Source organism: Hyaena hyaena, unplaced genomic scaffold, assembly GCF_003009895.1.
Source record: "Hyaena hyaena isolate Hyena2069 unplaced genomic scaffold, ASM300989v1 scaffold_405, whole genome shotgun sequence".
Classification (NCBI taxonomy): domain Eukaryota; kingdom Metazoa; phylum Chordata; class Mammalia; order Carnivora; family Hyaenidae; genus Hyaena; species Hyaena hyaena.
Window position 1 is genome coordinate 1,590,366 of NW_024081039.1, and position 24,724 is coordinate 1,615,089.

The 24,724-nt window shown below is 42.2% G+C and overlaps 1 protein-coding gene across 1 annotated transcript in view; it reads left to right on the plus strand.

The window, feature by feature from the left end:
• The window catches only part of FNDC1 (fibronectin type III domain containing 1), a 108,422-nt gene that overhangs the window by 76,935 nt on the left and 6,763 nt on the right, over positions 1–24,724 (plus strand). The window contains exons 15-19 of the mRNA XM_039252106.1: positions 9,373–9,441; positions 11,002–11,160; positions 13,245–13,475; positions 16,700–16,808; positions 22,264–22,343. Of these exons, the coding sequence (XP_039108037.1) occupies positions 9,373–9,441; positions 11,002–11,160; positions 13,245–13,475; positions 16,700–16,808; positions 22,264–22,343 (648 nt within the window). The remainder of the gene's footprint in view (positions 1–9,372; positions 9,442–11,001; positions 11,161–13,244; positions 13,476–16,699; positions 16,809–22,263; positions 22,344–24,724) is intronic.

Sequence of the window (24,724 nt, forward strand, 5' to 3'; positions counted from 1 at the left end):
GTTGATTAATACATAAATATTGAACCACCTTTGCATTCCTAGAATAAATCCCACTTAATCATGGTTACTGATTTTTTTAATGTATTATTGGATTTGGTTTGCTAATATTTTGGTGAGGATTTTTGTATTTATTTTCATCAGAGATATAGGTCTGTATTTCTCTTTTTTTGTGGTGTCTTTATCTCTTTTTGGTATCAGGGTATTTCTGGCCTCATAGCATGAATTTGGAAGTTTTCTTTCCTCTTCTATTTTTTTGGAATAGTTTGAGAAAAATAGGTATTAACTCTTCTGTAAATGTTTGGTAGAATTCTCTTGTGAAGCCATCTGGTCCTGGACTTTTGTTTGTTGGGAGTTTTTTTGATTACTGATTCAATGTCCTTGCTGGTAATTAGTCTGCCCATATTTTCTATTTCTTCCTGATTCAGTTTTAGGAAGTTATATGTTTCCAGGAATTTATCCACTTTTTCTAGGTTGTCCAGTTTGTTGGCATAGAAATTTTCATAATATTCTCTTATAATCCTTTTTTATATTTCTGTGTTTATATTTCTATATTTCTGTGGCATTGATTGTTATTTCTCCTCTTTCATTTCTGATTTTCTTTCAGTCTTCTCTCTTTTGTTTCTTTTCTTTTTTTTTTATTAGTCTGACTAAAAGTTTATCAATTGTGTTAATCTTTTCAAAGAACCAGTCTCCGGTTTTATTGATCTGTTCCATTTTTTTTTTTTTTTTTTTTTTACTTTCTATTTCATTATTTCTGTCTAATCTTTATTATTTCCTTCCTTCTACTAGTTTTGGATTTTGTTTCTTCTTCTTTTCTAGCTCCTTTAGTTGTAAGGTTAGGTTATTTGAGATTTTTCCTCCCCCTGCTTTTTGATATAGGCCTGTATTGCTATAAACTTCCCTCTTAGAACAGCTTTTGCTGCATCCCATCGGTTTTGAACCTTTGTGGGGGGTGTGTATTTGTGTGTGCATGTGTGTGTGTGTGTGTGTGTGTGTTTCATTTCTTTCCATGTACTTTTTAAATTTTTTCTTTTATTTCCTGGTTGACTCACTCATTGTTTAGTAACATGTTATGTAACCTCCTTGTATTTGTGGTTTGTGGTCTTTCTAGATTTTCTTTTCTTTGTGGTTGACTTCTAGGTTCACAGTGTTGTGGTCAGAAAAAAGGCATAGTATGACTTCAATCTTCTTGAATTTGTTGGGACTTGTTTTGTGACAATAGACAAATATGTATTCTGCTATTTTAAGATGAGATGTTGTGAGTATACCTGTTAAATCCATCCAGTCCAGTGTATCATTCCAAGCCATTTGTTTCCTTGTTGATTTTCTGTTTAGATGATCTGTCCAATGATGTAAGTGGGGTATTAAAATCCTTTACTATTATTGTATTATTATTAGTTCTGGTATGAACATTTTTATGTATTTAGGTTCTTCCAAGTTGATTGCATAAATATTTATAACTGTTTTATCTTCTTGTTGGATTGTTGCTTTTATTACAATGTAGTGTACTTCTTTTTCTCTTGTCACAGTCTTTGTTTTAAAGTCCATTTTGTCTGGGGTGCCTGGGAGGCTCAGTCAGTTAAGCATCTGACTCTTGATTTTGACTCAGATTATGATCTCATGGTGAGATTGAGCTCCACATAGGGCTCTATGATGACAGCACGATGCCTGGTTGGGGTTCTCTCCTTCCCTTTCTCTCTCCCCATCTCTCTCTTTCTCTCAAAATAAAGAAAAAAATTTTAAGTTTATTTTGTCCGATACAAATTTTGCTTCTCTGGCTTTCTTTTGATATTCATTTGCTGATAAATATTTCTCCATCTCCTCACTTTCAAAGTACAGGGGACTTTAGGTCTAAAAGTCTCTTGCAGACAGCATATAGGTAGGTCTTATTCTTTATCCATTCTGTCACCTTATGTCTTTTGATTGGAGCATATGGTCCCTTTCCATTCAAAGTAAATATTGATAGATATGTATTTATTTCCATTTATTACTTGTTTTGTGATTGTGTCTGAAGATTTTCTCTGATCCTTTCTTGTCTTTCTCTGTTTCATGGTTTGCTCGTCTTCTTTAGTGATATATTTCTTTCTCTTTATTTGCATATTTATTAGTGATTTCTGATTTGTGGTTACCATTGGGTTTATATATGACATCTTCTGGATGTAACAGTTTATTTTTATTTTTTTATTATTATTTTTATCTTTTTATTTTTTTTCATAGTTTATTGTCAAGTTGGATTGCATATAACACCCAGTGCTCATCCCAACAAGTGCCCTCCACCAAGCCCATCACCCCCATTCCCCTCTCCCATCCCCATCAGCCCTCAGTTTGTTCTCAATATTCAAGAGTCTCTCATGGTTTGCCTCCCTCTCTCCCCCCAACTATTTTTCCCCTTCTTCTCCCCCATGGTCCTCCATTATGTTTCTCCTAATCCTCCTATAAGTGGAAGTGTATGGTATCTGTCTTTCTCTGTCTGACTTATTTCACTCAGCAAAACACCCTCAAGTTTCATCCACGTTGCTACAAATGGCCAGATTTTATTCCTTCTCATTGCCATGGAGTATTCCGTTGTATAGATAAACCACATCTTCTTGTTCCATTGGTCCGTTTATGGACACTTAGGCTCTTTCCATGATTTGGCTATTGTTGAAAGTGCTGCTATGAACATTGGGTTACATGTGCTCCTATGCATCAGCACCCCTGTATCCCTTGGATAAATTCCTAGCAGTGCTACTGCTGGGTCATAGGGTTAGTTCTAGTGTTAATTTTTTGAGGAACCTCCAAACTGTTTTCCGGAGGGGCTGCACCAGTTTACATTCCCACCAACAGTGTAGGAGGGTGCCTGTTTCTCCACATCCTCGCCAGCATTATAACAGTTTATATTTAGTTGATAGTCATTTAAGTTTGAACCCATTCTTTACTCCTCTCCTCCCCACATTTTAGGTATATGGTGTCACATTTTACATCTTTTTATTTTGTAAGTTCCTTGACTGATTTTTTTAAATTGTTTTTTATTTATTTCTGAGAGAGGGAGACACCGCGAGCAGGGGAGGGTCAGAGAGAGAGAGAGAGACACAGAATCCGAAACAGGCTTCAGGCTCTGAGCTGTCAGCACAAAGCCCAACACAGGGCTCGAACCCATGAACCCTGAGATCATGACCTGAGCTGAAGTCGGATGCCTAACCGACTGAACCACCCAAGCGCTTCAACTTGACTGATGTTTTTACATAAATATTCATTTTTATTGTATTTGCATTTCCTACCCTCACACTGTCATTTTTGGTATTTCTTTTCCACTCAAAAGAGTCCCCTTTAATATTTCATGCAGAGCTGATTTAGTGGTCATGAACTCCTTTAGTTTTTGTTTATCTGGGAAACTTATTTTCTTTTCTTTCTTTTCTTTTCTTTTCTTTTCTTTTCTTTTCTTTTCTTTTCTTTTCTTTTCTTTTCTTTTCTTTTCCTTATCTTAGAGAGTGAAAGTAGGGGAGAGGGGCAGAGAGAGAGAATCTCAAGCAGACTCTACACTGAGCTCCAACAAGGGGCTTGATCCCATGACTCAGGGATCATGACGTGAGCCAAAATGAAGAGTTGGACATTCAACCGACTGAGCCACCCAGGCATCTCAGTCTGGAAAACTCTTTATCTCTCCTTCTATTTTGAATGATAGCCTTGCTGGATAGAGAGCATTCTTGGCTACAGGTTTACTTCATTCAGCACTTTGAATATATTATGCTGCTTCTTTCTGGCTTGAAAAGTTTCTGCTGAAAAGTTTGTTGATAACCTTATGGGGTTGCCTTTGTACATAACTGTCTTCTTTTCTCTTGATGCTTTAAAAATTTTTGATATCACCATGTTTTACCAGTTTAAGTACAATATGTCTAGGTGTGTTTCTGCTTTTGTGTATTTTGTTGGGGATGGTGGTTTCTCTGTGTCTCCTGGATCTGAATTACTGTTTCATTCTTCAGATTAGGGAAGTTTTCAGCTATTATTTTTTCAAATAAATTCTCTGTCCCCTTTTTTCTCTCTTTTCTTCTGGGCCTCCTGTAATACAAATGTTATTACATTTGATGGAGTCACCGAGTTCCCTAAATCTTTCCTCATTTTACATAATTCTTTCTTCCCTCTTTTGTTCAGCTTGATTGCTTTCCATTACTCTGTTTTAGAGGTTATTAATTCATTCCTCCACTTCTTCCAGCCTGCTGTTAATTCCATCAAGCATATCTGTCATTTCATTAAAAAAAATTTTAATGTTTATATATTATTGAGACAGAGAGAAAAAGAGCATGAGTGGGGGAGGGACAGAGAGAGAGGAAGACACAGAATCCAAAGCAGGCTCCAGGCTCCAAGCTGTCAGCACAAAGTCTGATGTGGGGCTCGAACCCACGAACCGTGAGATCATGACCTGAGCTGAAGTCAGACACTCAACCAACTGAGCCACCTACGTGCCCCGTCATTTCACTTAACAAGTTCTTTATCTCTGCGATGTTATCTTCATCTCTGTAGTAACGGTCTCACTGCTGTCTTCCACTCTTTTCTCAAGTCCAATGAGTAGTATCCTTATGATCACTGCTTTAAATACTCCATCAGGCACATTATTTAGATCTGTTTTGCTTAGATCTCCAACTGTAGCCTTCTTCTGTTCTTTCATTTGGGACAAATTCTTCTGTCTTCTCATTTTGTCTTAGTCTCTCTGCCTGTTTTTCTGTGTTAGGAATGTCAGCTACATCTCCTGTTCTTAAAGGTAATGGCTTTATGAAGAAGAGTTCCTGTAGTGCCTTTAGTGCAATGTCCCCTGTTCCCCAGGGCCTGGTGCTTCTGGGAGTATCTCCAATGTGGGCTGCATGTTCTCTGCTGTTGCATCCTGGCCGCTTTATCCATCAGGCCGGTCATCTGCAGTAGCTCTCTCCACTTGTTGTGGGCAGTGTTTGGCCCCTGGCCTGAATGTGGTGAGTATTGACTAGGTGTGCTCTGGTCTGCTTGTGAAATGAAACCTGTCACCACTGCTGTCAGAACTAAATCCCTGCAAAATCCCTGGGCCTGGGGTTGATTGGTCTTCTGGTGGGGGAAGGGGAGCTATGCTGGAACTGAGGCTGGGACTGTGCTTATGCTGAGGGGTGGGGAAGGGAAATGGGACCTGTCAGTTCCTTTGTTCCTGGAGAGGTCTCTCTGAATACTGTCTCTCTGGGATGTGCTCTGAGATGAGTGAATAACCTCTTCATTTTGAGCTTCAGGTGCTTTTCAGATCACTGTTTTCATACTGTATGTCCAGGGGCTATTTATCCAGCCTTCTCTGCAGGAACAGCCTCAATGTCCTCTGAGGTATCTCAGAGACAAGCCCACTGATCTTTAAAGCTCCAGACTTTAAGAGGCACCTTGGTGGTTCAGTCAGTTAAGCATCTACCTTTGGCTCAGGTCATGATCTCATGGTTCATGAGTTTGAGCCCCACATCAGGCTCTCTACTATCGGCGCAGAGCCCGCTTCAGATCCTCTGTCCCCACCCACACTTTCTCTGCCCCTCCCCCATTCTCTCTCAAAAATAAATAAATAAACTTAAAAAAATACTCCAGGCTTTAAGCCATGAAGGTTGCCAGAAGTCACGAAATTTGGCTTCTCTCTCTACAAGGCAATTGTATGAGGGTTCATTTTGCCCATGCATTCCCCAGTGTGCTAGTCTGTCTCTTGTCCTTCTCCACAACCACCGTTCCCTCTCCACCATAGTAGCTATGATCTTTGTCTCTCCCAAGCTCCATCTCTGCACTTCCTACCTTCTTCAGTGTGGCCTCTTCTCTCCCTTTAGCTGTGGAGTTTGTTCTGCCAGTGTTCAGGTCAATTTCTGGAGTTTTTAGAATGATTTGGTAGTTGTCTAGTTGTAGTCATGAGATAAGCCCAGGGTCCTCCTACCCTGCCACCATCTGTCTCTCTCCTTCATCACACTTCTTAGATTTGCTTCATTGTCTCCATCCATAGGCTGGCCCTGTTGGCCCGTACTCAAATTGTTATTCTTTGTTGGGCTTCCTTCTACCAGTCTCCACGTGCCTGGCGATACCAAGCATAGTCCCTGCTTCATTCATCATTGGAATGAAACTTGTCAGAGCCAATGTTGGAGAGAGGCATAGGAGCAAGCATCTTGGGTGGGAATTAGCTTCTAAAGATGGATTGTAATTTGAAAGGTGGTCATTATTACTCTGGAAAATCCTATGCATTATATATGCAATACAATGAAGTTTGTCATTTTTTGGTGGAACACCTTGTAGTAGCCTTGACATTTGTTCTGTAAATGCTGTAATGACACTGAGAGCAGAGGGGTGCTTTCAGTAAGACCCTCTGGTGTCAGCTGAGGGACAGTCCCAGGGCTCCCTCTCACACATTAACTACGGAACCACCTGTACCCTGTCTCCCTGCCTCTTACTCTGCTCTCAAGTTTGTGTTTTTTTCTCATGTACCTTCTCTTTTGATGTATTTAGTGCAATCCATAATGTATACTCATAAGCACTGGGGCTTCATGTGTATACATCCAGTATTTATTTAGCAAGCAATATTTTGGTCATGGCACTTTGCAGCCTAGTAGCCTGAAATGCTTATTATTGTGGTTTTTATGATCTAGCACCTGTATTAATGATCACTGAATGGATATCTGCCCTTCAAGACCCCCCACTCCACACCCTCTTCCTAGTTGACCATTTGGTATTATATTCTGCTGGAAAAGTCCAAAAGTTTTGTTTCTAGCCCTCTAATTTTAAAAACATCTTTTCCAGGGGCACCTGGGTGGCTTAGTTTGTTCCGCGTCTGACTTCAGCTCAGGTCATGATCTCACAGTTTGTGGGTTCGAGCCTCGTGTTGGACTCTGTGCTGACAGCTAGCCCAGAGCCTAGAGCCTGTTTCAGATTCTGTATCTCCCTCTCTCTCTGACCCTCCCCTGCTCACGCTGTCTCTCTCTCTCTCTCTCAGAAATAAATAAAACATTTTAAAAACATTTTTAATAAAAAAAAATAAAATCATCTTTTCCAAACCCAAAGTCTTGGCTGCACTGATTAAATCATGTGTCCCTTTCCTTTAAAACACTGTTTTAAAATAATAGGAATAACCTGGTGTCATTCAGTCATTCCAATAATTGAAGCAGTATTTAAGTATTTCCTCATTTGTTATGGATACCATATGTGTATGTTTATTTGTGGAAGCACAGATATTATATGTTTGTTGGCATTGTATTGTTGCCTTTATTCTTCTCTCTCTTTCCATATACATACACATGCGTGCGCACACACACCCCACACAAACACACACACACACACACACACACACACTTTTTGTTTTTTTTTGCTTGATCTGACCTTCCCATTATACAATAAACTCCTTGCAGTGCAGGCAATGTCTTCCACTTCATCTCACATTCTTTATAGTGTCTAATTATTCATCTTTGATCTATCTAAGCAATATCTTAAGTTATAGGCATTCTCCATTTTACTAACTGAGAAGTAAAAGCCAGCGATCTTTGTTTTTCAGGTTCCATTTACACAGTGGATCAGATGATGTCACGCGTGTGTGGAAATGTTGAGCCAGCTGAACATCATCAATAGTTTGTAACATGATCTTGGGGCATGTTTCAGAAAAGCATTGGTCATTATGGAAAGCCATGGCACCCTCCCACAGGCCACTCTCAAGACAGAAAATATAAGGAGAATAATTGGAAATTCACTTGAGCTGGACCAACTGTGCAATTTACAAAAAATTGGTTTTCAAATAACTGTCTTTTACCTTTTCTCTGAATTTCTACTCAGCATTTTTTAATAGTTTTGATAAATATCTTTGGAGCTGAGGCCTAATTCTTTGGTGACATCTTGCATTCATGTTTTTTCATGACCATTGGATGAACTGTTTAAGAGAATGAACCATACCACCATGTTGGCGGCTGGCAGCTAAGGTTCTTTTATGTGAAGAGGTGGAAACTTTTGATATTGATGCCGAGTTGACTTGTAAAGCATCTAGTTTTATGTAGTTCCAAATGCTTCAAAATGGCAATCAGGTGGGACAAATTCTGATGGTCAGTTTTTTAAAAAATACACTTTCTTACATCTGGAATTTTCTGTTACTTGGAACCAAGATGGTGCTATTTGAAGAAAATTATGCCTGGCTTTATTTGATCTTAAGGAAAAAAAAGCACCTAATCACTCAGTAGGATGTTTACTTTTGCTAGAAGACTGAACTGACACTTATTCAAGAAGTGATTCCAGTTTGCAGGTAAAAGACATAATTTCTGTGGCCTGCTGCACCTACTACAGTATTTTAGCACCTCAAGAATTCCACTTGCCAATGAGAATCCAGCAAGGAAAAGCTGTACTTTTCCTTTTTCTTCTTTACTCTGGGATGCAAAATTTATACAGTTTCTTCGTTTATGATCTGGCTAAAAATAAAAGTGGAAGAAACACATCTGAACCAATAATGAGGAGAAACAAGACTATGTTCTTAAAAGTTAAATTGACAAGGGAAAGAAAATGGTACCCAAGAAATAATGGCAAGATGGGCCCAAACTGGGTAATGTGAACTTGAAAACTGTCTAATTTGAACCAACCCGGATCCTCTTGGATCCAAGAATATTGACATTGGAATGACCTAAGGAAAAATTATGTCTTAATAGTTGTTCCTGAAATGACAGTCCTGACTCCTAAAGGGTGGATGGTAATTTACAACTTCTGTCCTGCTGACATTCATTGGCCCCATCAGAACACACCGAGGGTCACCCCCTCAGTGGTGAAGCAGGTGGCAGGGAATCTCACAGGCCGTGGGCTGTGGGCTTCTCACCAGAGAGTTGGGGGAGGTTAGAAGGGAAGCAGTGAAGCACAGGGAGCTCACATTGATGCGGTTTACCAAGGTAGAATGTAGGAGAGGCAGGAAATCACCCTGCTTCCAGAACATGTGCGCGTGGCAAGATAAGGGGTTGGAGAGAATGGAGGTGTGATGAGCGAGGGAGCTTGCAGATGGGGCAGTTTTTGTCGCCATCCTAAGCACCAATCGCCGATTCTTCTGCTTTCTGAGAATGGCTGTTCTCAGGCCTGTGACCTGCGGATCTGGGGCCCTTCCCACAGCCTCCTAACAGCTTCCCGGGCAGGTGGGTGAGTGGGCACTGTGTGTGGAAGCAAAGAAAAGCGCTTTGTGTTAGAGAGCCAGTGTGCTGGAGCTGATGGCTTTCCTCTGCCCCTTAGGGAACGTTTTGAGTGCCCTTGTCCTAGTGTAAAGGAGAGGAATTCTGGGTGTCAGCATTCTAATGCTCCCTCTTCTGAGAGAGCTGAGTGGCCTTGGCCTGGTGACTGACCCCCTGTGCCCTGGACCTGATTCTGAGCTGCAGAGAGGAAACCTTTCTCCTCTTTCTTTACTAGATGATTTCTCAGGATTGGAGATGGACACAGCGATGCCCACAGAAGAGGCGTATGTTATCTATGACGAAGGTACTAGCTGGTTTTAGACAGATTAGATTTGGACAATTTCTGTTCTTTTAATTACTGAGTGGATGATCTCAATGTTCTGAGTTTCCTTCAGACTCTGGGCTGCATGAGAAGGTGGTTGTACCCCAGCTTCCAAGTGAGCCCCTCATTCGTCTTTGACCCAAAGAAGAGCAGTGTGCTTCGTATGGAATGCAGCCTCCAGACAAGCCCCTGTGTCCCCCATTCTCTCCTACCCCCCAACCCAGGAAATCTGGAGCTGTTTACCTGGGCCTCCCTTTCTGCCATAATTAGTGAGCCCACTTGGTTTAACCCACAACTCTGTTTCCTCTCTTAGCTCCTCTCATTTTCCATCTTTCTCCCTTTTCTAATTATGTAAAAGATGCAGTGCTCTAGAGGTGTTGATTTTTTATCACAGAACCTTTTCAAGTAAGGGTAAGCTTATGAGATGAAGAGTGCAAAATACCTCGGATATAGTCTAGAACAGCCGTTCCATAAGTGTAACCAGTGTTCTTATTCCATATGACCCCCGTGATGGTTCTGTGTGTTTTATAAGCTGCCACAGTAGTGCAGAAACTTCTTGTGGGCATCTCGTTCCCACCCTCGTGCTGGGCAGTGACACTCAGGATGTTCTCACTTTTGTGCTCCCTTGTTATCTACAGCTCCAGTGGCCTGAAACCAATAGGAGAATAATGTCACCTTTGATGCAGTAATGAGAAAGTTTGATATACTGTTTCATCCCACAGTTTAAAAACCAAAAAACTGTCTTAAAAGAAAAACAACAGATGTCAGAGTAGAAAGAAAAGTCTCTTAGCACCTTTGAAAACACTAAACTCCTTTCTTATTTGAGCAGTGGAAAGGAAGCAGTGATTTCTTTTTTAAATGCTAAAGGATTGGGGTGCCTGGGTGACTCACTTGGTCAAGTGTCCAACTCTTTTTTCGGCTCAGGTCATGATCTCACAGTTCATGAGTTCAAGTCCCTCACTGGGCTCTGCGCAGACATTGAGGAGCCTGCTTGGGATTCTCTCTTTCTCTTTGCCCCTCCCCCACTCACTCTCTCTCTCTCTCTCTCAAAATAAATAAACCTAAAAGAAATAAATGTTAAAGGACTAGTTTCCTTAATAGGATTAATCTCACCTCCTCCCCAGAAAAAAAAAGTCCATTTACAGAAGGTAAATTTTTAAAAAGTCAAGTTTATTGTCTAATGTGAGTCTTCTATGGCTCTAAAAGAGAAAATTACTTAGGTAGAGAATGGCCAGGGACCGGTAACAGGAGCATGCTAACCCAGATGAATTCTGTCCAGCTCTGATCCTAAAATCTTTTTTTCTGATCATATATGTTTCCTTTTCCTCTTCCTTTCTTTCATCTGTAGCTGCTTTTCTGAGGGGACTGAAATGAGAGGAATAACTGTTTCATTGGGAACAAATTACGTTCAGGCATAGCGTTTATTTTGGGGATATGTGTGAGATTTTAATCTTGAGTTGACTGTTAAGAAGGTGTCTCTTAGACACTCATGGTACCCCTTTTCTGGAAGTGTCCAATTGCAAAGTCTTCATATCATTTCAGATTATGAATCTGAGACCTCGAGGCCACCAGCCACCACCACGCTGGCCACCACCAGGCCTCCCACCACTGCCGCGACCCCCGAGATCATCCCGCCGGAAGGCTCCATTAGCTCCTTCCCTGGAGAAGAGTTTGATCTGGCTGGAAAAAAACGATTTGTTGGTAAATAGAACTTCCTTAATCAGAGAAACATGAGGTTTTAACTTTTTTTTTTTTTTTTACTTTGAGGAAGAGCTTAGCTAATTTCTTGGCCTGATTGAGGCAGCCCATTTAGAGCAAAGTTTTCCCAGAGTGAAGTTTCCATTTGGGGGTGATTCAGTGAGTCAGTCCTGCTTGGATGCACATTAACTTGCTTTCTGCAGCAGTCAGGAGAGGGGAGTGTGCAGGAGAAAGTTCAGTATCCAACAGAGTAGAGCTTAGAGAGGCTGCCTCGTGCAGACCAAGAGTGAGGAACACTTTCAGACATCCTCAGGACCAGAGAACATGACTAGTTTTGTTCCTGCAACTTTTCCAAACTGGGGCTTCCACTAGGGCTCGTGTATATGCTGCTTGTTAAGTTCTTCCTAAAAGATGAGCAGCTTCCTCAACTGAGCTACTGGTACTTCTTATGGTACCGTAGAGCCAAAGTTGGTTTTCTTCCATTGTTTCCTGTGATTTTCCTTAGCCTCAGGGACTTGGGATCTAGAAGTTTACTCATTCTTCTTTCTCAGTTATTGGATAATTTCAAGAGGAAATTCTATTTCACTAAACTGTGCTTCACTCCCTGAGGGAGTCTTCTTTTCCCATGCCCTTAATGAACTTCACTAACGAGACAGTTAGATTAATACATTACTAAGTGGAAAAAAATATTACCAAGTGGAGACAGGCAACAGCTTAAACTAATATCACACTTTTCTGTTTCCAAAACAAATGTGCTGCCATAAGCAGAGAACAGCTCTCGCCAGCCAAGATGTAGTACTGAGTGTCTAAACCTCATGTGCTTGAAGAACAAGAATATTAATTTGAGGTAGCATTCCTGAGGCAAAGGCTAATGCTGGCTCATGGCATCGAGCAGCCTGCCTGAGTTCACCAAATGTTCCGATCTTCCTCCCTTGGTTCCGTGATAGAAACAAAAATGCTTTCAGCACTGTTGTTTGCTGCTCCAAAGAACTTTTCTGAAGACTGAGAGACTTACTATTGTCTGGCTATTTTCATGTGTCTGTAACTCTATAAAGCATAGTAGATTACTCCCCAAAATTTCCTGATTAGATCCATCGACAAGCTCTCAAGACCTAATTTTATACTGGAAAATAGAGGATCTAAAAATTGCTTCCAGTCCCAGTGGCCATGAAGAATGAGAACCTGTACCAAAAGATGCAGTGGAACATTTAGAAAGTACTAGAAATTGTCACCTGAAAGCACTTGAGAGTCTTGCATGTATAAAGCCCTAGCTCCAGCTCTAATTCCTTGACATTTCTGTCTTCCTACAGACCATGTATGATAAAGGGGTGTGAGCTGGACATACAGTCTCATGACTTGCCCTTGTTTTGGGAGCCCTCTCAGCATCAGTGGGCTCAGCCGGAACATGGGATATCAGTCCATGTCCTGCTTTATTCCCAAGGCCCTTGTAGCCACTGAGATATGTGTGAGGAAAGACCTTAAGCCTGTCTATAAATGAGAGTCGCTATTACAGTACTTAACAGTAATATTGTAAGACTACTCAGGCCTGACCTTGTGTAGATAGTCCAGATGGTCACGGGTATCCTGTCCTCTATGGAAGGCCGCACAAGGACTGAAAGCTAGAAACTATACATCTTGATCACTAGTTGTTGGTTTTTTTTTTTCTGGTTCCAAGTCAGTCTAGGGAGTGAATTATGCTGAGAGAGTTTAGAGCTCTAGTTAAGTGTCATCTGAGCCCAATCATACCTTTCCAAATGTCTAGGCATATGAATGGCAGAATGCTGCAGACTTATACTATGTTGAATTACAGTTTGGAGATCTTTCAAAATTACTTTGAAGATGTAGTCATTGATGTTCATGGAGTAACAGGATCTTTTGAAACCCCCAGATTGGAAGATGTAAACTCGTGGATTCATTAAAGAGAGCTAGGCATGTGTTTCTGAGTTTAGTATCAGGACTGATGGCTCTGGAGCCTCTGTCTAGCCGGGAAAGACTGAATGGTGGGTCTGCTCCATGGAGCAGACATTATGTTTCTGCCTCTAGGGGAAGCTTTCAACAATACAATTGGGTATCTCTTTTCTTTCCAGCCCCTTATGTGACATACCTAAGTAAAGACCCATCAGCCCCATGCTCTCTGACTGATGCTCTGGATCACTTTCAAGTGGACAGCCTAGATGAAATCATTCCAAATGACATGCGGAAGAGTGATCTGCCTCCTCAGCATGCCCCCCGCAACATCACTGTGGTCGCTATGGAAGGCTGCCACTCATTTGTCATTGTGGACTGGGATAAAGCCACCCCAGGAGATGTGATAACAGGTGTGTCCAAGGAAGATGCTCAGCATTCCCATTGATCTTTAGATGGAAAATACAGACTATAAGGGATGAACAGATAATGGATATAAGTGGATGGATGGATGGATGGATGGATGGATGGATGGATGGATAGATGGAGGAATAGATGGATGATGGATGAGTGGTTTGGATGGATGAATGCAAATGCATCCTTTTAAAAGAATGAATTATAGGCAAAAAGGAAAGCCTTGTTGGCTAGTAGGAAGAGCACTGGGTGGAAGTCAAAAGTCCTGAATCTCAGTCCCAGGATGGTTTGTATGACCTTGAAATAGCTACTTTATCTCTTTGGACTTCGGTTTCTTCGTATGCAAAATATGGTTCCATCTCTAAGATTCTATAATCCTGAAAATGGCTAGGGAGTCCACATAGCTATTTGTAAGATCAGATCCCTGCAGCACAAATGATGAAAGACCTCCTAATGTGCACTGCCCCGTGTGAGAGTCAACCCTGGGATCAAGACTCTGCCTCTGCACTTAATTCAGACACAATGCCTGTAGAATTGTAGAGGACATGTTTCTGAACCACATACTATTGTTAATGTGAATCCCAACCTGTCCAAAGCTCCCTGGAGAATTCAGTATCATCACATCATCATATACCCTACACCTAACCTGAAACCAAACCTCAGTGCCCTAATTACAGGTACTCATGTCTCTAGCATAAATAATATAGGTGAGGTATTTATATATTGGGCATTTCCAGTATAAGGCTGTGCCAATTGCTGCTACATTCATAACCATGGAACATTTTGGTGCATGACAGCCCCACAATGTTCAGGAAAAGCAACAGACCTCAAAAGGCAAAAGTAAAAAGTACTGGGGGCTCTTTCTCACTAAATGAATCGAGCACCAGCTGCTGTTACGTACGTCACTGTGAGCACACATGGCTTGTCATCACTGTCATCAGAGGAGGAGGGAATCTCATGGAGAAAGCAGCAGCCCTCACAAGTTCTCCCACGATATTTGTTGAAGAAAGAAAAGAATGCATTCCTCCAGGGAACAGTGTGGAAAAGGCTTCGGAGCCCAGCGCACCCGCGTCTGGTTCTGATGTGCCCGTTGGTTAGCTCTGTGACTCTAATCCACTCTCTTTATGTCACCAAAATAGCTCTTGTGAAAGTAGTCAGCAGTCACATGTTGCTAAATAAAGTAGCTTGCCTCTTAGATGCATTCGATGCTGTTGCCGTTCTCCTCCTCCTTGACCTGTGACCTGATTTTCTTAACCTCTGAATCTCTCTCACTTGTCTGCTTTGCCCCAACAGTAAATGTTAGAACTTCCCAAGATTTGGTCCCAAGTCCTCTTTTTTTTCTCTAAGTTCTCTCCCTCCCAAACCTCACCCAGGAATGTGGTTTTAATTCATCTTGGAGATGAATCATTCATTTATAGCTCAAGGCTAGGCCTGCCTCTCCTCCAAGCTTCAAACAGTAAAATCAGATGGGCACTTGATATCATCACCAGGATGTCTCCAAAGCACCTTTGACTCAGCATATCCAAAATCAAACTCATGATCCTTCTGATACCCAAATTTGCTCATCTGTGTTTCCTATCTCAGAGAACAACCCCACTCCCCACCCCATTTCTGCAGGCATGAAGCTTTGGAACTGTCTTCAAATATTCTATAATTTCAGCACCATATTCATCACTGAATTCTATCAATTTTACCTTCCAGGCTTCTCTTGAACTCATCCATTTCTTTACATGATCTTAGCACATGAGCCTGTGTAACCTGAGCCATTACCACCTCTCACCTGGGTATGATTGACAGCAGCTGGCTGGCTAGACCACCTGATCCACACCCCACAGCTGATTTGTTTTACTCTGCACCAGAGAGAGGCATCAAAGACAGTCTGGTTGTGTCTCCCTGTAGAATGAAAAGCAAAACCTGTATGACCTGAGGGCACTGAGTATTTTCTCTCTTCTGTGCTTCTTCAGCTTCATCTTATGCTGTCCCCCACCCCATCACTCTGAGACTCCTTCCCCTGGAGGCTGCTCTCTCTTCAGCATCTTTCCTGGTATTCTTTCTACCTGAGGCCCTTCCCACCTCCTACCCTGCACCTTAACTGCATCCCATCCTTCAGTGCTCATCCCTGTTTTCATGACCCCAGGGAGGCTCTCCCTGCACACGCCTCCAAGTGCATGGACTGCCCCTTCGTGACTCATCACAACCATGCAATTCTGTCTGTGAGTCTGGCTTGCTGCTCCTTCAGTTTCAGAAAAAATGAGTCACTGTTTTATCTCCAGCACTTAATACAGTGTCTGACAAATAGTAGGCACATAGTAAATATCTGTTAAATGAATTAATGAATGTGAACTTGGACAAATATTTAACTTCCCTCTAAGACTGTTTTTTTGGGGGATAGCAATGCCTACATACTAGAATCAAGAGAATTAATCAAAAGAAAGCTTGACTGAATGTGTTTAGAATAGTGTTTGACACATAGGAAATACCTGACAAACATTTTCTTCCTTTGTGTATGACATAAGAGACGTGTGGAGGATGCACTGAGCTGTGACATGAATTTCCCTTGGCCATCTGAGGCAGCCTTAAAGCCTTGGCAGGTGTCCAGGGCCTGTTGGGGTCCATTAATAGCAGATAAGGCAGAAGGAACCTCCTGATAGCTATCACTAAACATCGAGGTCAAGGGCAGGCACAAATATACAACTAAAAATCAGAGGAGAGCCTTCCCCAAATGGGTGAGGAGACAACTGTGAGTTTGGGGTCTTTCAGTCTTCTGCATGTACACGTGCATGCAGAATTCACCACCAACAGTTTCTTTGTCTCACATGAAGGACAGCTGTATATATCTCTGGCAGGAAATTCTTAAATACTCATATGGAGGTCACTGATTTTTCTTCTGCTGCCTTTTTCTCTGTGCAGTCAAGGTTAGTCAAGGTGATTAGTTCTGACAAAATGAAGAAGGCCAGGAAGTGTGGGAGATAAAGAGAAGGAAAGGAACCAGCAGTTGTGAATAAGTATGTTTAATTTTGTTATCCATATCTGAATTCACCAGAAGGTACCAACATTATACCCCATCCAGAAGCAACATGCGACTGTTCAACATGTTGAACTTCTCCCACAGAAGGAAATGCCACTGTGCCATTGCCTCTTCCTCATCCTCCTCCGGGGGCGTGTCTCGTGGGTGATGTGCTTCGCTGATGCTCAGTGGGTTCTTCCTTATCTCCACTTGCAGGTTACTTGGTTTACAGTGCATCCTATGAAGACTTCATTAGGAACAAGTGGTCTACTCAAGCTTCTTTGGTAACTCATCTGCCCATTGAGAACCTGAAGCCAAACACAAGGTATGATGTGTCCGTCATTAAAATGAAAGAGAGAGGTGGGCACCTGGGTGGCTCAGTCAGTTAAGTGTCTGACTCTTGATTTTTCCTCAGGTCATGATCTCACAGCATGAGATAGAGCCCCTTATTGGGCTCGTGCTGAGCATGGAGCCTGCTTAAGATTCTCTCTTTCTCTCCCCCTCTGCCCTTCCTTAGCTTGCACAGGCTCTCTCTCTCTCAAAAAAAATTTTTTTCAAAAGAGAGAGAGAGAGACAGACCTGTGTATGTGGTCACAGATATCCTCAAGTTGAAAATGAAAAGATCGATGAATAGGTTTTATGATTTCTGTTGCAGTCTCTATTCACTTCTCATAGAATTTCCAGGAACACCCACCATATGTCATGTATTTTCTTAGAAGAAATTATTCTATTGTGATTGTTAGTCTATCATGTTTCTGTTTTATTACCAATTTCCCAGAGACTAAACACTACCTACGCTTGGGGAAAGAAAGGTGGCTCTGTGCGTTGAAGGGGAGGGGATCCATATATAGTCACTCATGCAGTGGCTGTAGGCAGCACAGCATTCATATGTGACATTAATGGGGTAGCAGTTTCTAAACATATTAGTCAACTGGTACTCAGACTCTATGATGTAGAAGTTCAGACCATTTATAAAGATGCATTTTACACATTAATAAAGGTTACAAGTGCATCTTCCTAAACTGGACAGTGACTGGCTGGCGAGTTTCTGGCTCTCAGCATGAGAGCTACAAAACTTGTCCCCAAGGCAACAAAAGGGTGAGTGTGCATTTCCTCTTTTATACTACCTGGTTTTGATAGTAATGATCATCAGGAAAGCTTTTCTCCTGGATGAAAATGGGCAAAGAACCAAGCACATGATGGTCAAGCATGTGTGTAAACTATCTCTCTGGGGGGAAAAATCCCTGGTTTATTGTGTTTACCAATTTCTGTAGTATAAATGCTCCAGTCATGGCCAATTCCAGGCTACCAGGGGGCCTGCAGGATCTTGAACATTTAATTATTGGCTCTCTCAAGCCCATACAAATGACTCCAGCACACCAGTGTCACATCAAGCCCTATATTTATGGAGCAAAGAGCTCTAAATGACATGTCTGTGGACCCGGGGTCTCTCATTTTCTGTACAGTCAGAGGAACGTGGAGAAAGTTGAAACAACATACTTTTCTTATACAGAAATGTGCCAAAGGGTTAGAAACTCAGCAATATCCATGGGTACTGAGACACTTCTGAACCAACTGAGATCCTTCCTTGGGGCCTTGGAGCTGCCATGTGAGCTTACCTGAGCTAAGTGTTCACAAACTATTGTGGGTTTCAGGATTTGACAGGTAAAAAGCAAGGAGCAAGGCAGGAACCTGAGAAAACCGCTTTTCATTATTTTTCCCTAATAATGATTAAAAACTGATTAATTAAAGCAAACAAAAATAACAGATTTAAGACAATGGAGTCAACATCCAATTTGTGTGTGTGTGTGAGGGACAGTGCTTTTCCAGAACAGCCTCAGTGTCACAAAGCTGAAAGAGGTATGGGAGAGGTTTGGCCTCATAGCTCCTTGTGGTAGAACTTGAATCCAGTTGCCTGGACCCCACCCCATGGCCATGTAGTTCTTTCTATGACTTTTGCTGCCAGGCTGATCTTGAGTTTTGAATAATGTCAGGAGATGGTTATACAGGATGAAGGTATATTCATTCTTTCAACAGGTCTGCATGAGTGCCCACAATTCCTTCAGTTTGTACTTACTGTTTACTCTGCACCAGGCACCAGGCCAAGCACCGAGAAAGGGGAGAAAGGGGGTGGGAGCAGGTGGGTGTGGAGGGGGTGAATTAGGGTGGGGGAGGTGAGTTGTAGACTACACCATGGGCTTGTCTTCATGGAACTCACAGTCATGGAGACAGATCGTTCAGCAATAACGTAAATAATAAACTTTCACGAGTCAGTGTCCTGAGGGAGAGTATAATAGGGGACTTTTTCCCTGAACTTGTAGGGACAGGGGCAGTCAAATAGGCTTCCCTGGGGAGGTAGTAGTAAGCAGCAGTTAACTTGGAGAAGGTGGATGGGGCGAGGCCAGGTTGTTCTGGGCAGAAAAGATGTCCAGAAGCATGGTGTGTTCTAGGAAGGAAAGGAGGCTGGTGTGGTGGCAGAGGAGGAGGAGAGGAGGCTGGACAGGCTGGTCCCAGAGGGTCTTGGGAGTCCCTTGTGGGTCCTGTGCTACCTTCCACCTACAGTTAGTGCCCTGATGGACAGGCTGGAAATAGCAGCTGCTACTGTAGCCTTCTTTCTGGGATTATTGCTTGATAATAATCCCCTCCTCCTCCTCTCCTTCTCCTCCTCCTCCTCTTCTTCTCCTTTTAAGTTTATGTATTTATTTAGAGAAAGATCACAAAAAGCAGGGGAGAAGCTGCGGTGGGGGTGAGGGAGTGGGGAGAGAATCCCAAGGAGGATCCACATTGTCAACACAAAACCCTACATGGGGCTCGAACCCACAAACCCTGAGGTCATGACCTGAGCTGAGACCAAGAGTCAGATGCTTAGCTGAGTAAGCTACCCAGGCACCCCTATTCCTTCTTCTGATGGAGAGTGCTGGCCAAGGCACAGAGCACGCATGGCTCCTCTACACAGGTTTCCTCAAAACCCCATGAACAGCCTGACGTGGGGACTCCCATCTTCTCCCTGCATCATGCTGATGCAGAACATCTCTGGTGGGCCCACATCAGTGGTCACCGCCCTTATTCCATGGATGCTGCATGTCCCCGTTGTCAGCCCTGTTCTCAGGGCTTCTCCGGAACCCACCTGAGTCACAGGGTTCCTGTGTGGGAGACACAGGAAGTCAGTCCCCTCCAGACAAGCCACAATGTAAAATACTAAGCTTCTGTTCTTTGTAACTGAATCTTGTATTTGAATTTACATGGACATTACACACCTTGTTCACCGAACTCGGTCCCAGATCACTTTCTGGAGCCTGTATGTTTCATTTATACTTAAAGCACAAAGATTTAGGCTGGGGGGGCTATTCAAAAGAGGGTGCCAAGAACTTATATAAGAAGGCAAGGCTTGGGTTGCTCTTGTTACTTGGGTGAGGTGGAGACTATTCAGTGTTTGAAATATATATATTTTCATTTCTAGAAGAAGTTTAATGTGGTTTTGAAAATAGGAACCTTACTTTTTTTTCCCCCATAATTTCATGTTTTTCAGCTTAGCATATTTAAATTTGCTTTGACACATTAGGTGAGGTTCAAATGGAAATATGTCCTTGGAATTGGGCCGTGTGGGCTTTGTTGGAGGACAGAATAATTGTGTGGACAGAGAAGGTGGATGAGGGGGACACTTCAGTTTCAGTGGTGGGACAGAACTGATACAGTGAAGCAATCGGATGAGTCTGGCATCTTGTGCCATCTCCACAATTGTAGAGCCGGGTTTCCGTTGGTGGCCCCTGGGAACTGGGGTCAGGACCGCTAGAGCAGTGGCTTAAGAAATATTCAGCAGAAATGTCTCATGGAGCCTCTGAGTATGTGTCATTCCTTAGGTTTTGATTTCCCTTTTTAAGGAAAAGAAAAAAGTATCTGTAAGTTTGACCAGTTGACATATGCCAAACCCACTGCCTGCAGAATTTTGCCTTAAATAACTCCATAACCACTGAATAAAAGTATGCATAATTGGGAAAACACAGACTGCTGAGTGAATTGAGATTTGGAAACTCATATGTTCTTAATTGTGCATATCTGTTTTTTTCAAATGAAATTTTAAAAAGGATTCTCTTCTAAATGAGATGTGAATGACTTTCTTGAAAGGCTCAAGAGAAGATGAATTTCCCTAATGAGCTTTTCTTTGCTTTCTATTTAATCAAACCCAAAGTCAAATATCTCTGTGTAACTGTGAGGTCTGAGGCTCTCTTGGTGATCTCAGAAGGTCTGGGGGCTTGGCACCGGGCCAATGATGTAACAGAACTACGAATTTGCAATCTGAATAAATAATTCACCTCTTGAAAATATAGCACACTTTAATTAGCACATATAACCTGTGTGCCAAGACTGACCGTAGGCAAAGACTTGTTATGAACTCTCTGAAATGGCAGAGCCACCACTTACAGGGGTCTCTAACCCCCTTCTTCACCTGTAAGTCGCTAAGGACCGCAAGAACACAGGTAGTGTCTGGTATCCCAGGCGTAGAGAAACCACGAAGATTAATAGTAGATGTGGTGGGTCACGGCTGCGGGGTTGGGATCCAGTAGTTTGTAACCACCGCTTCTTGTTCTGTAGCTCCTAAGAGCACAGAGAAAGATGTCTGGTGACTCCCAACCTGCTTGGCCTATCAGTCTCCCACTAGATGAACAAGCACATTCTCTGTTCCAAGACACAGATTCATCCCACAGCAGAACCTCCCCAGGCCTTTTCCACTTCCCCTTTTTGGACTCGCTTCTCTTTCCTGGAGGCACAGAAGCTTGAAACTCAGTGACTTTTAAAGCTCCAGAGCCAACCATAGTACTTGTCCCGCGCCCAAAACATCATCGTCAGGTTAGTTCCAACCTCAGGACTGGCTCGCCTTCTCCCTGGCTGCAGTGAGCTGCGTCAGTACTGGGTCAAACGTCCTGCTTTTTCACACAGAGTCCAGTGATAAGAATTAGGTTACATTTGAATTCTGCTCTGTAAGTGTCTTGCTGCATTAGCTTCTCCGTCTCCAGCTGTGAAACTCAAGTGGAGCGAGAACAGGACGAGATGGGCGTCCATTCAGGGAAGAGCCTGTGTGGGGCCATGTAGCCTGATGTCCTAAGGGACATACACTCTCTAAGTGGCTTATTTGCCCAGTTCGCTCCTTCTGTTGCTGTCGGCCACGTTACTCTATGTTGTTAATTGTATCATTTTGAAAAGTTATTGGAAAATGATAAAGTTCAGGACAAATATGAATAGCAGTGATGTATTAAAAAGTAACACTCCAGGGGCGCCTGGGTGGCTTGGTTGGTTTAGTGTCTGATTCTTGGTTTCAGCTTAGGCTGTGATCTCAACAGTTTGTGAAATTCGAGCCCCACGTCGGACTCTGTGCTGACAGCATGGATCCTGCTTGGGATTCTGTGTCCCTCTCTCTCTGCCCCTCTCCTGCTAGCTCTCTGTCTCTCAAAATAAATAAATAAACCTAAAAAAAAAAAAAATAAATGACACTTAGGGCATCTGAGTGGCTCAGTTGTTTAAGTGTCCAATTCTTGATTTTGGCTCAGGTCATGATTTCATGGTTGTGGGACTGAACCCCACGTAGGTCTCCATGCTGAGCTCTCTCTTTCTCTCTTTCTGCACCTCCCCTGTGCTCTCGTTCTCTCTCTTTCTCAAAAAGAAAGAAAAAACTAACACTCAAACCCTGCCACAGAGTAAATGCTCAATAGTTGGGGAATCTGTCTTATTACACAGAAATTAAAGGAACTTTTCTTTCAAAAAATGTTTTCTTCCAATTTCAGGTATTATTTTAAAGTTCAAGCCAAAAATCCACATGGCTATGGACCCATCAGCCCTTCGGTCTCATTTATTACAGAATCAGGTATCAGCAACTTTATATTCTCATTTTTTTCCTTTCCTCAGAGACAAATTGCTTGGAATCATGACTACAATAGAATAAAAACTGAAGTACAGTCTTTACTTTCCTATTTAATGAGTTCATATTGGATATCACTTCATAAAATAAACATCGTTTTCTTTCTGCTGTGTGAAAATCTGGCTAATAAAATTAAAAGTAATCTTCATTGGGAACTGCCTGGAAAGTGGAAAGGTCACATTCCAATGAAAGGAAAAAATACAGTTTTCAACCATGTGGGAAAGATAAGTTTGAATCTCTCTGTAGAAGATTTAGTCGCAGAGCTAATTTTTTTTTTATTACAAACAGCTGAAGAGCATCAATGTCATGTGGCCAGAAAGTCAGTTACTTCTTTCAATTAGTCAGGTCTTCAGTGTGCTGCTTTTGCCAGGAGACAAAGATGTCTTTACTTCATACAGAGAGTTTAATTAGAATACCAGCCAGTCTTACAAGCAGTATCACTTAGAGGATGTCCCCGCACTGGGGAATGCTGGTGTACAGAACACTCCGGCCCTCCCGTAAGATGTTCTTGTGGTCGTGGTCTGCAGCAGTGTGCACAGAGCTGGCCACGGCCACAGTTCTGAACCAGCAGCCTTTTCATGTAGGAAGCCATGCTGGGAGCTGGTACCCATGGCTTTGAACCAGGCCTCCTTCAGAAGCCTGTCTGAACCAGCTGTACACCAAAATTGTTCTAGGTTCTCTTTGGTTAGGTTATTTCCCACATGTAGCTTGATCCCAGGACATTTGTCATTGGCAGATATTTTTAAGCATGATGATTTGAAATCTTCCGCATCACAGAAAGTGGAAAAAAATAAAATCTTTCATGAGAATATGCTTCATACTAGAAATTCTGGCAAAAGACCTCAAAAGAGTTTTCACTGATTTCACTTAAGAAGTGTGTTCTTCATTAGTAATTAAGAAAAAGAGAAAATCATCTTCAAGGGTTATTTTTGGTAAAGAAAGGAACGTATCTATGTTCATGGCTACCTTTCCTAAAAAGAGAGTGGACCTTTGGAGACTATCAGAATTAACACGATAAAAGTCTATAGAAAAAAATAATTCAAATCTAGAAAGCTGTCAAGAAATTCTGGCCCCAAATCTAAGAAAGAAAAATAAATTTCTGAGACTGCCGTAAAGTTTGGAAGATACAGCTCTCTGCTACTCCCCCTCCCAAGAAAAGTCCCACCCTAACCTTTGTGACTTCCAAAGAGTAGGTGTTGGAACTCCACGCCCCGCCCCCCGACCTCTGAAAAAGACTGTCTTTTACAGTCAGCTCCTAGGAGATCCTCACACATACCATTTGACAATTTGATAATTCCTTGCAATTTGACAATTATTTGCCCTGGCCATCTTCACTTTGTTCAGTGAGTTTGTTCAAGCTTCTCCTTCCCTCTGTACAGCCCCCACTGAAAGCGGTTAGTTAACAACAGGAACATTATCAAGTAATTGAATTCTGGCACTGGCAAACATGAAAATCCAAGAAGCAAATGTATATGTGTAACATAGGCTGCACCACAGGGGATGCTTTCATTGTTGTTTGTGCCGTGTTGTCCTTCCAAATGTTTCCCTCCTCACCCTGGAGTATTTGGGATTTTTTTTTCAGCAGAATATTGAAATTTAAGAGCGGGAGAGCAAACCAAGCATTTACACTTACAGCTAATGGTAGGTCCCTAATCTGTGGGAGTGAATGAAAGGTCTGTACAAAAGGGTAGCTCAAGGGAGATTTGGGAAATGGAAATATTCTATATCCTGATTGTGGGGGTTCTAAGATCAATGCATGTGTTGAAACTCACAGGATATTTACCCTGAAAGAACAATTTTTCTCTGTGGTCATTAAAAATAAAAAGAACGGCCCATGTTTACTATGGCATTTTATAAAAATGAACTTTTTCTTTTGTAACTTTTTTTAAAGTTGATTTATGTGTATTTGACAGAGAGAGAGAGGGCACATGTGTGTTTGCACAAGTAGGGGAGGGGCAGAGAGAGAGAGAGAAACAGAATCTGAACCAGGCTCTAAGGTCTGAGCTGTCAGTGCAGAGCCCAGCACAGGGCTCAGACTTGTGAACTGGGAGATCATGACCTGAGCCAAAGTCATACGCTTAACCGACTGAGCCACCTAGGCACCCCAAAAATGAACTTTTTGTAAAGCAAAATTCCTTAAAAAGCTAGTTCCATATTTTCTTAAGTGGCAATATTTGGGCCAAGATACAGAGATTTTTAAATACTGCTTTATTGAGATGCAGGTGGCATACAGTAGGCTGCACACACATACAATGTACAACTCAGTAGATTTTAAAATGTGTTTACCCCCTTGAAGTCATCACCACAATCACACTCGTGAACATTGC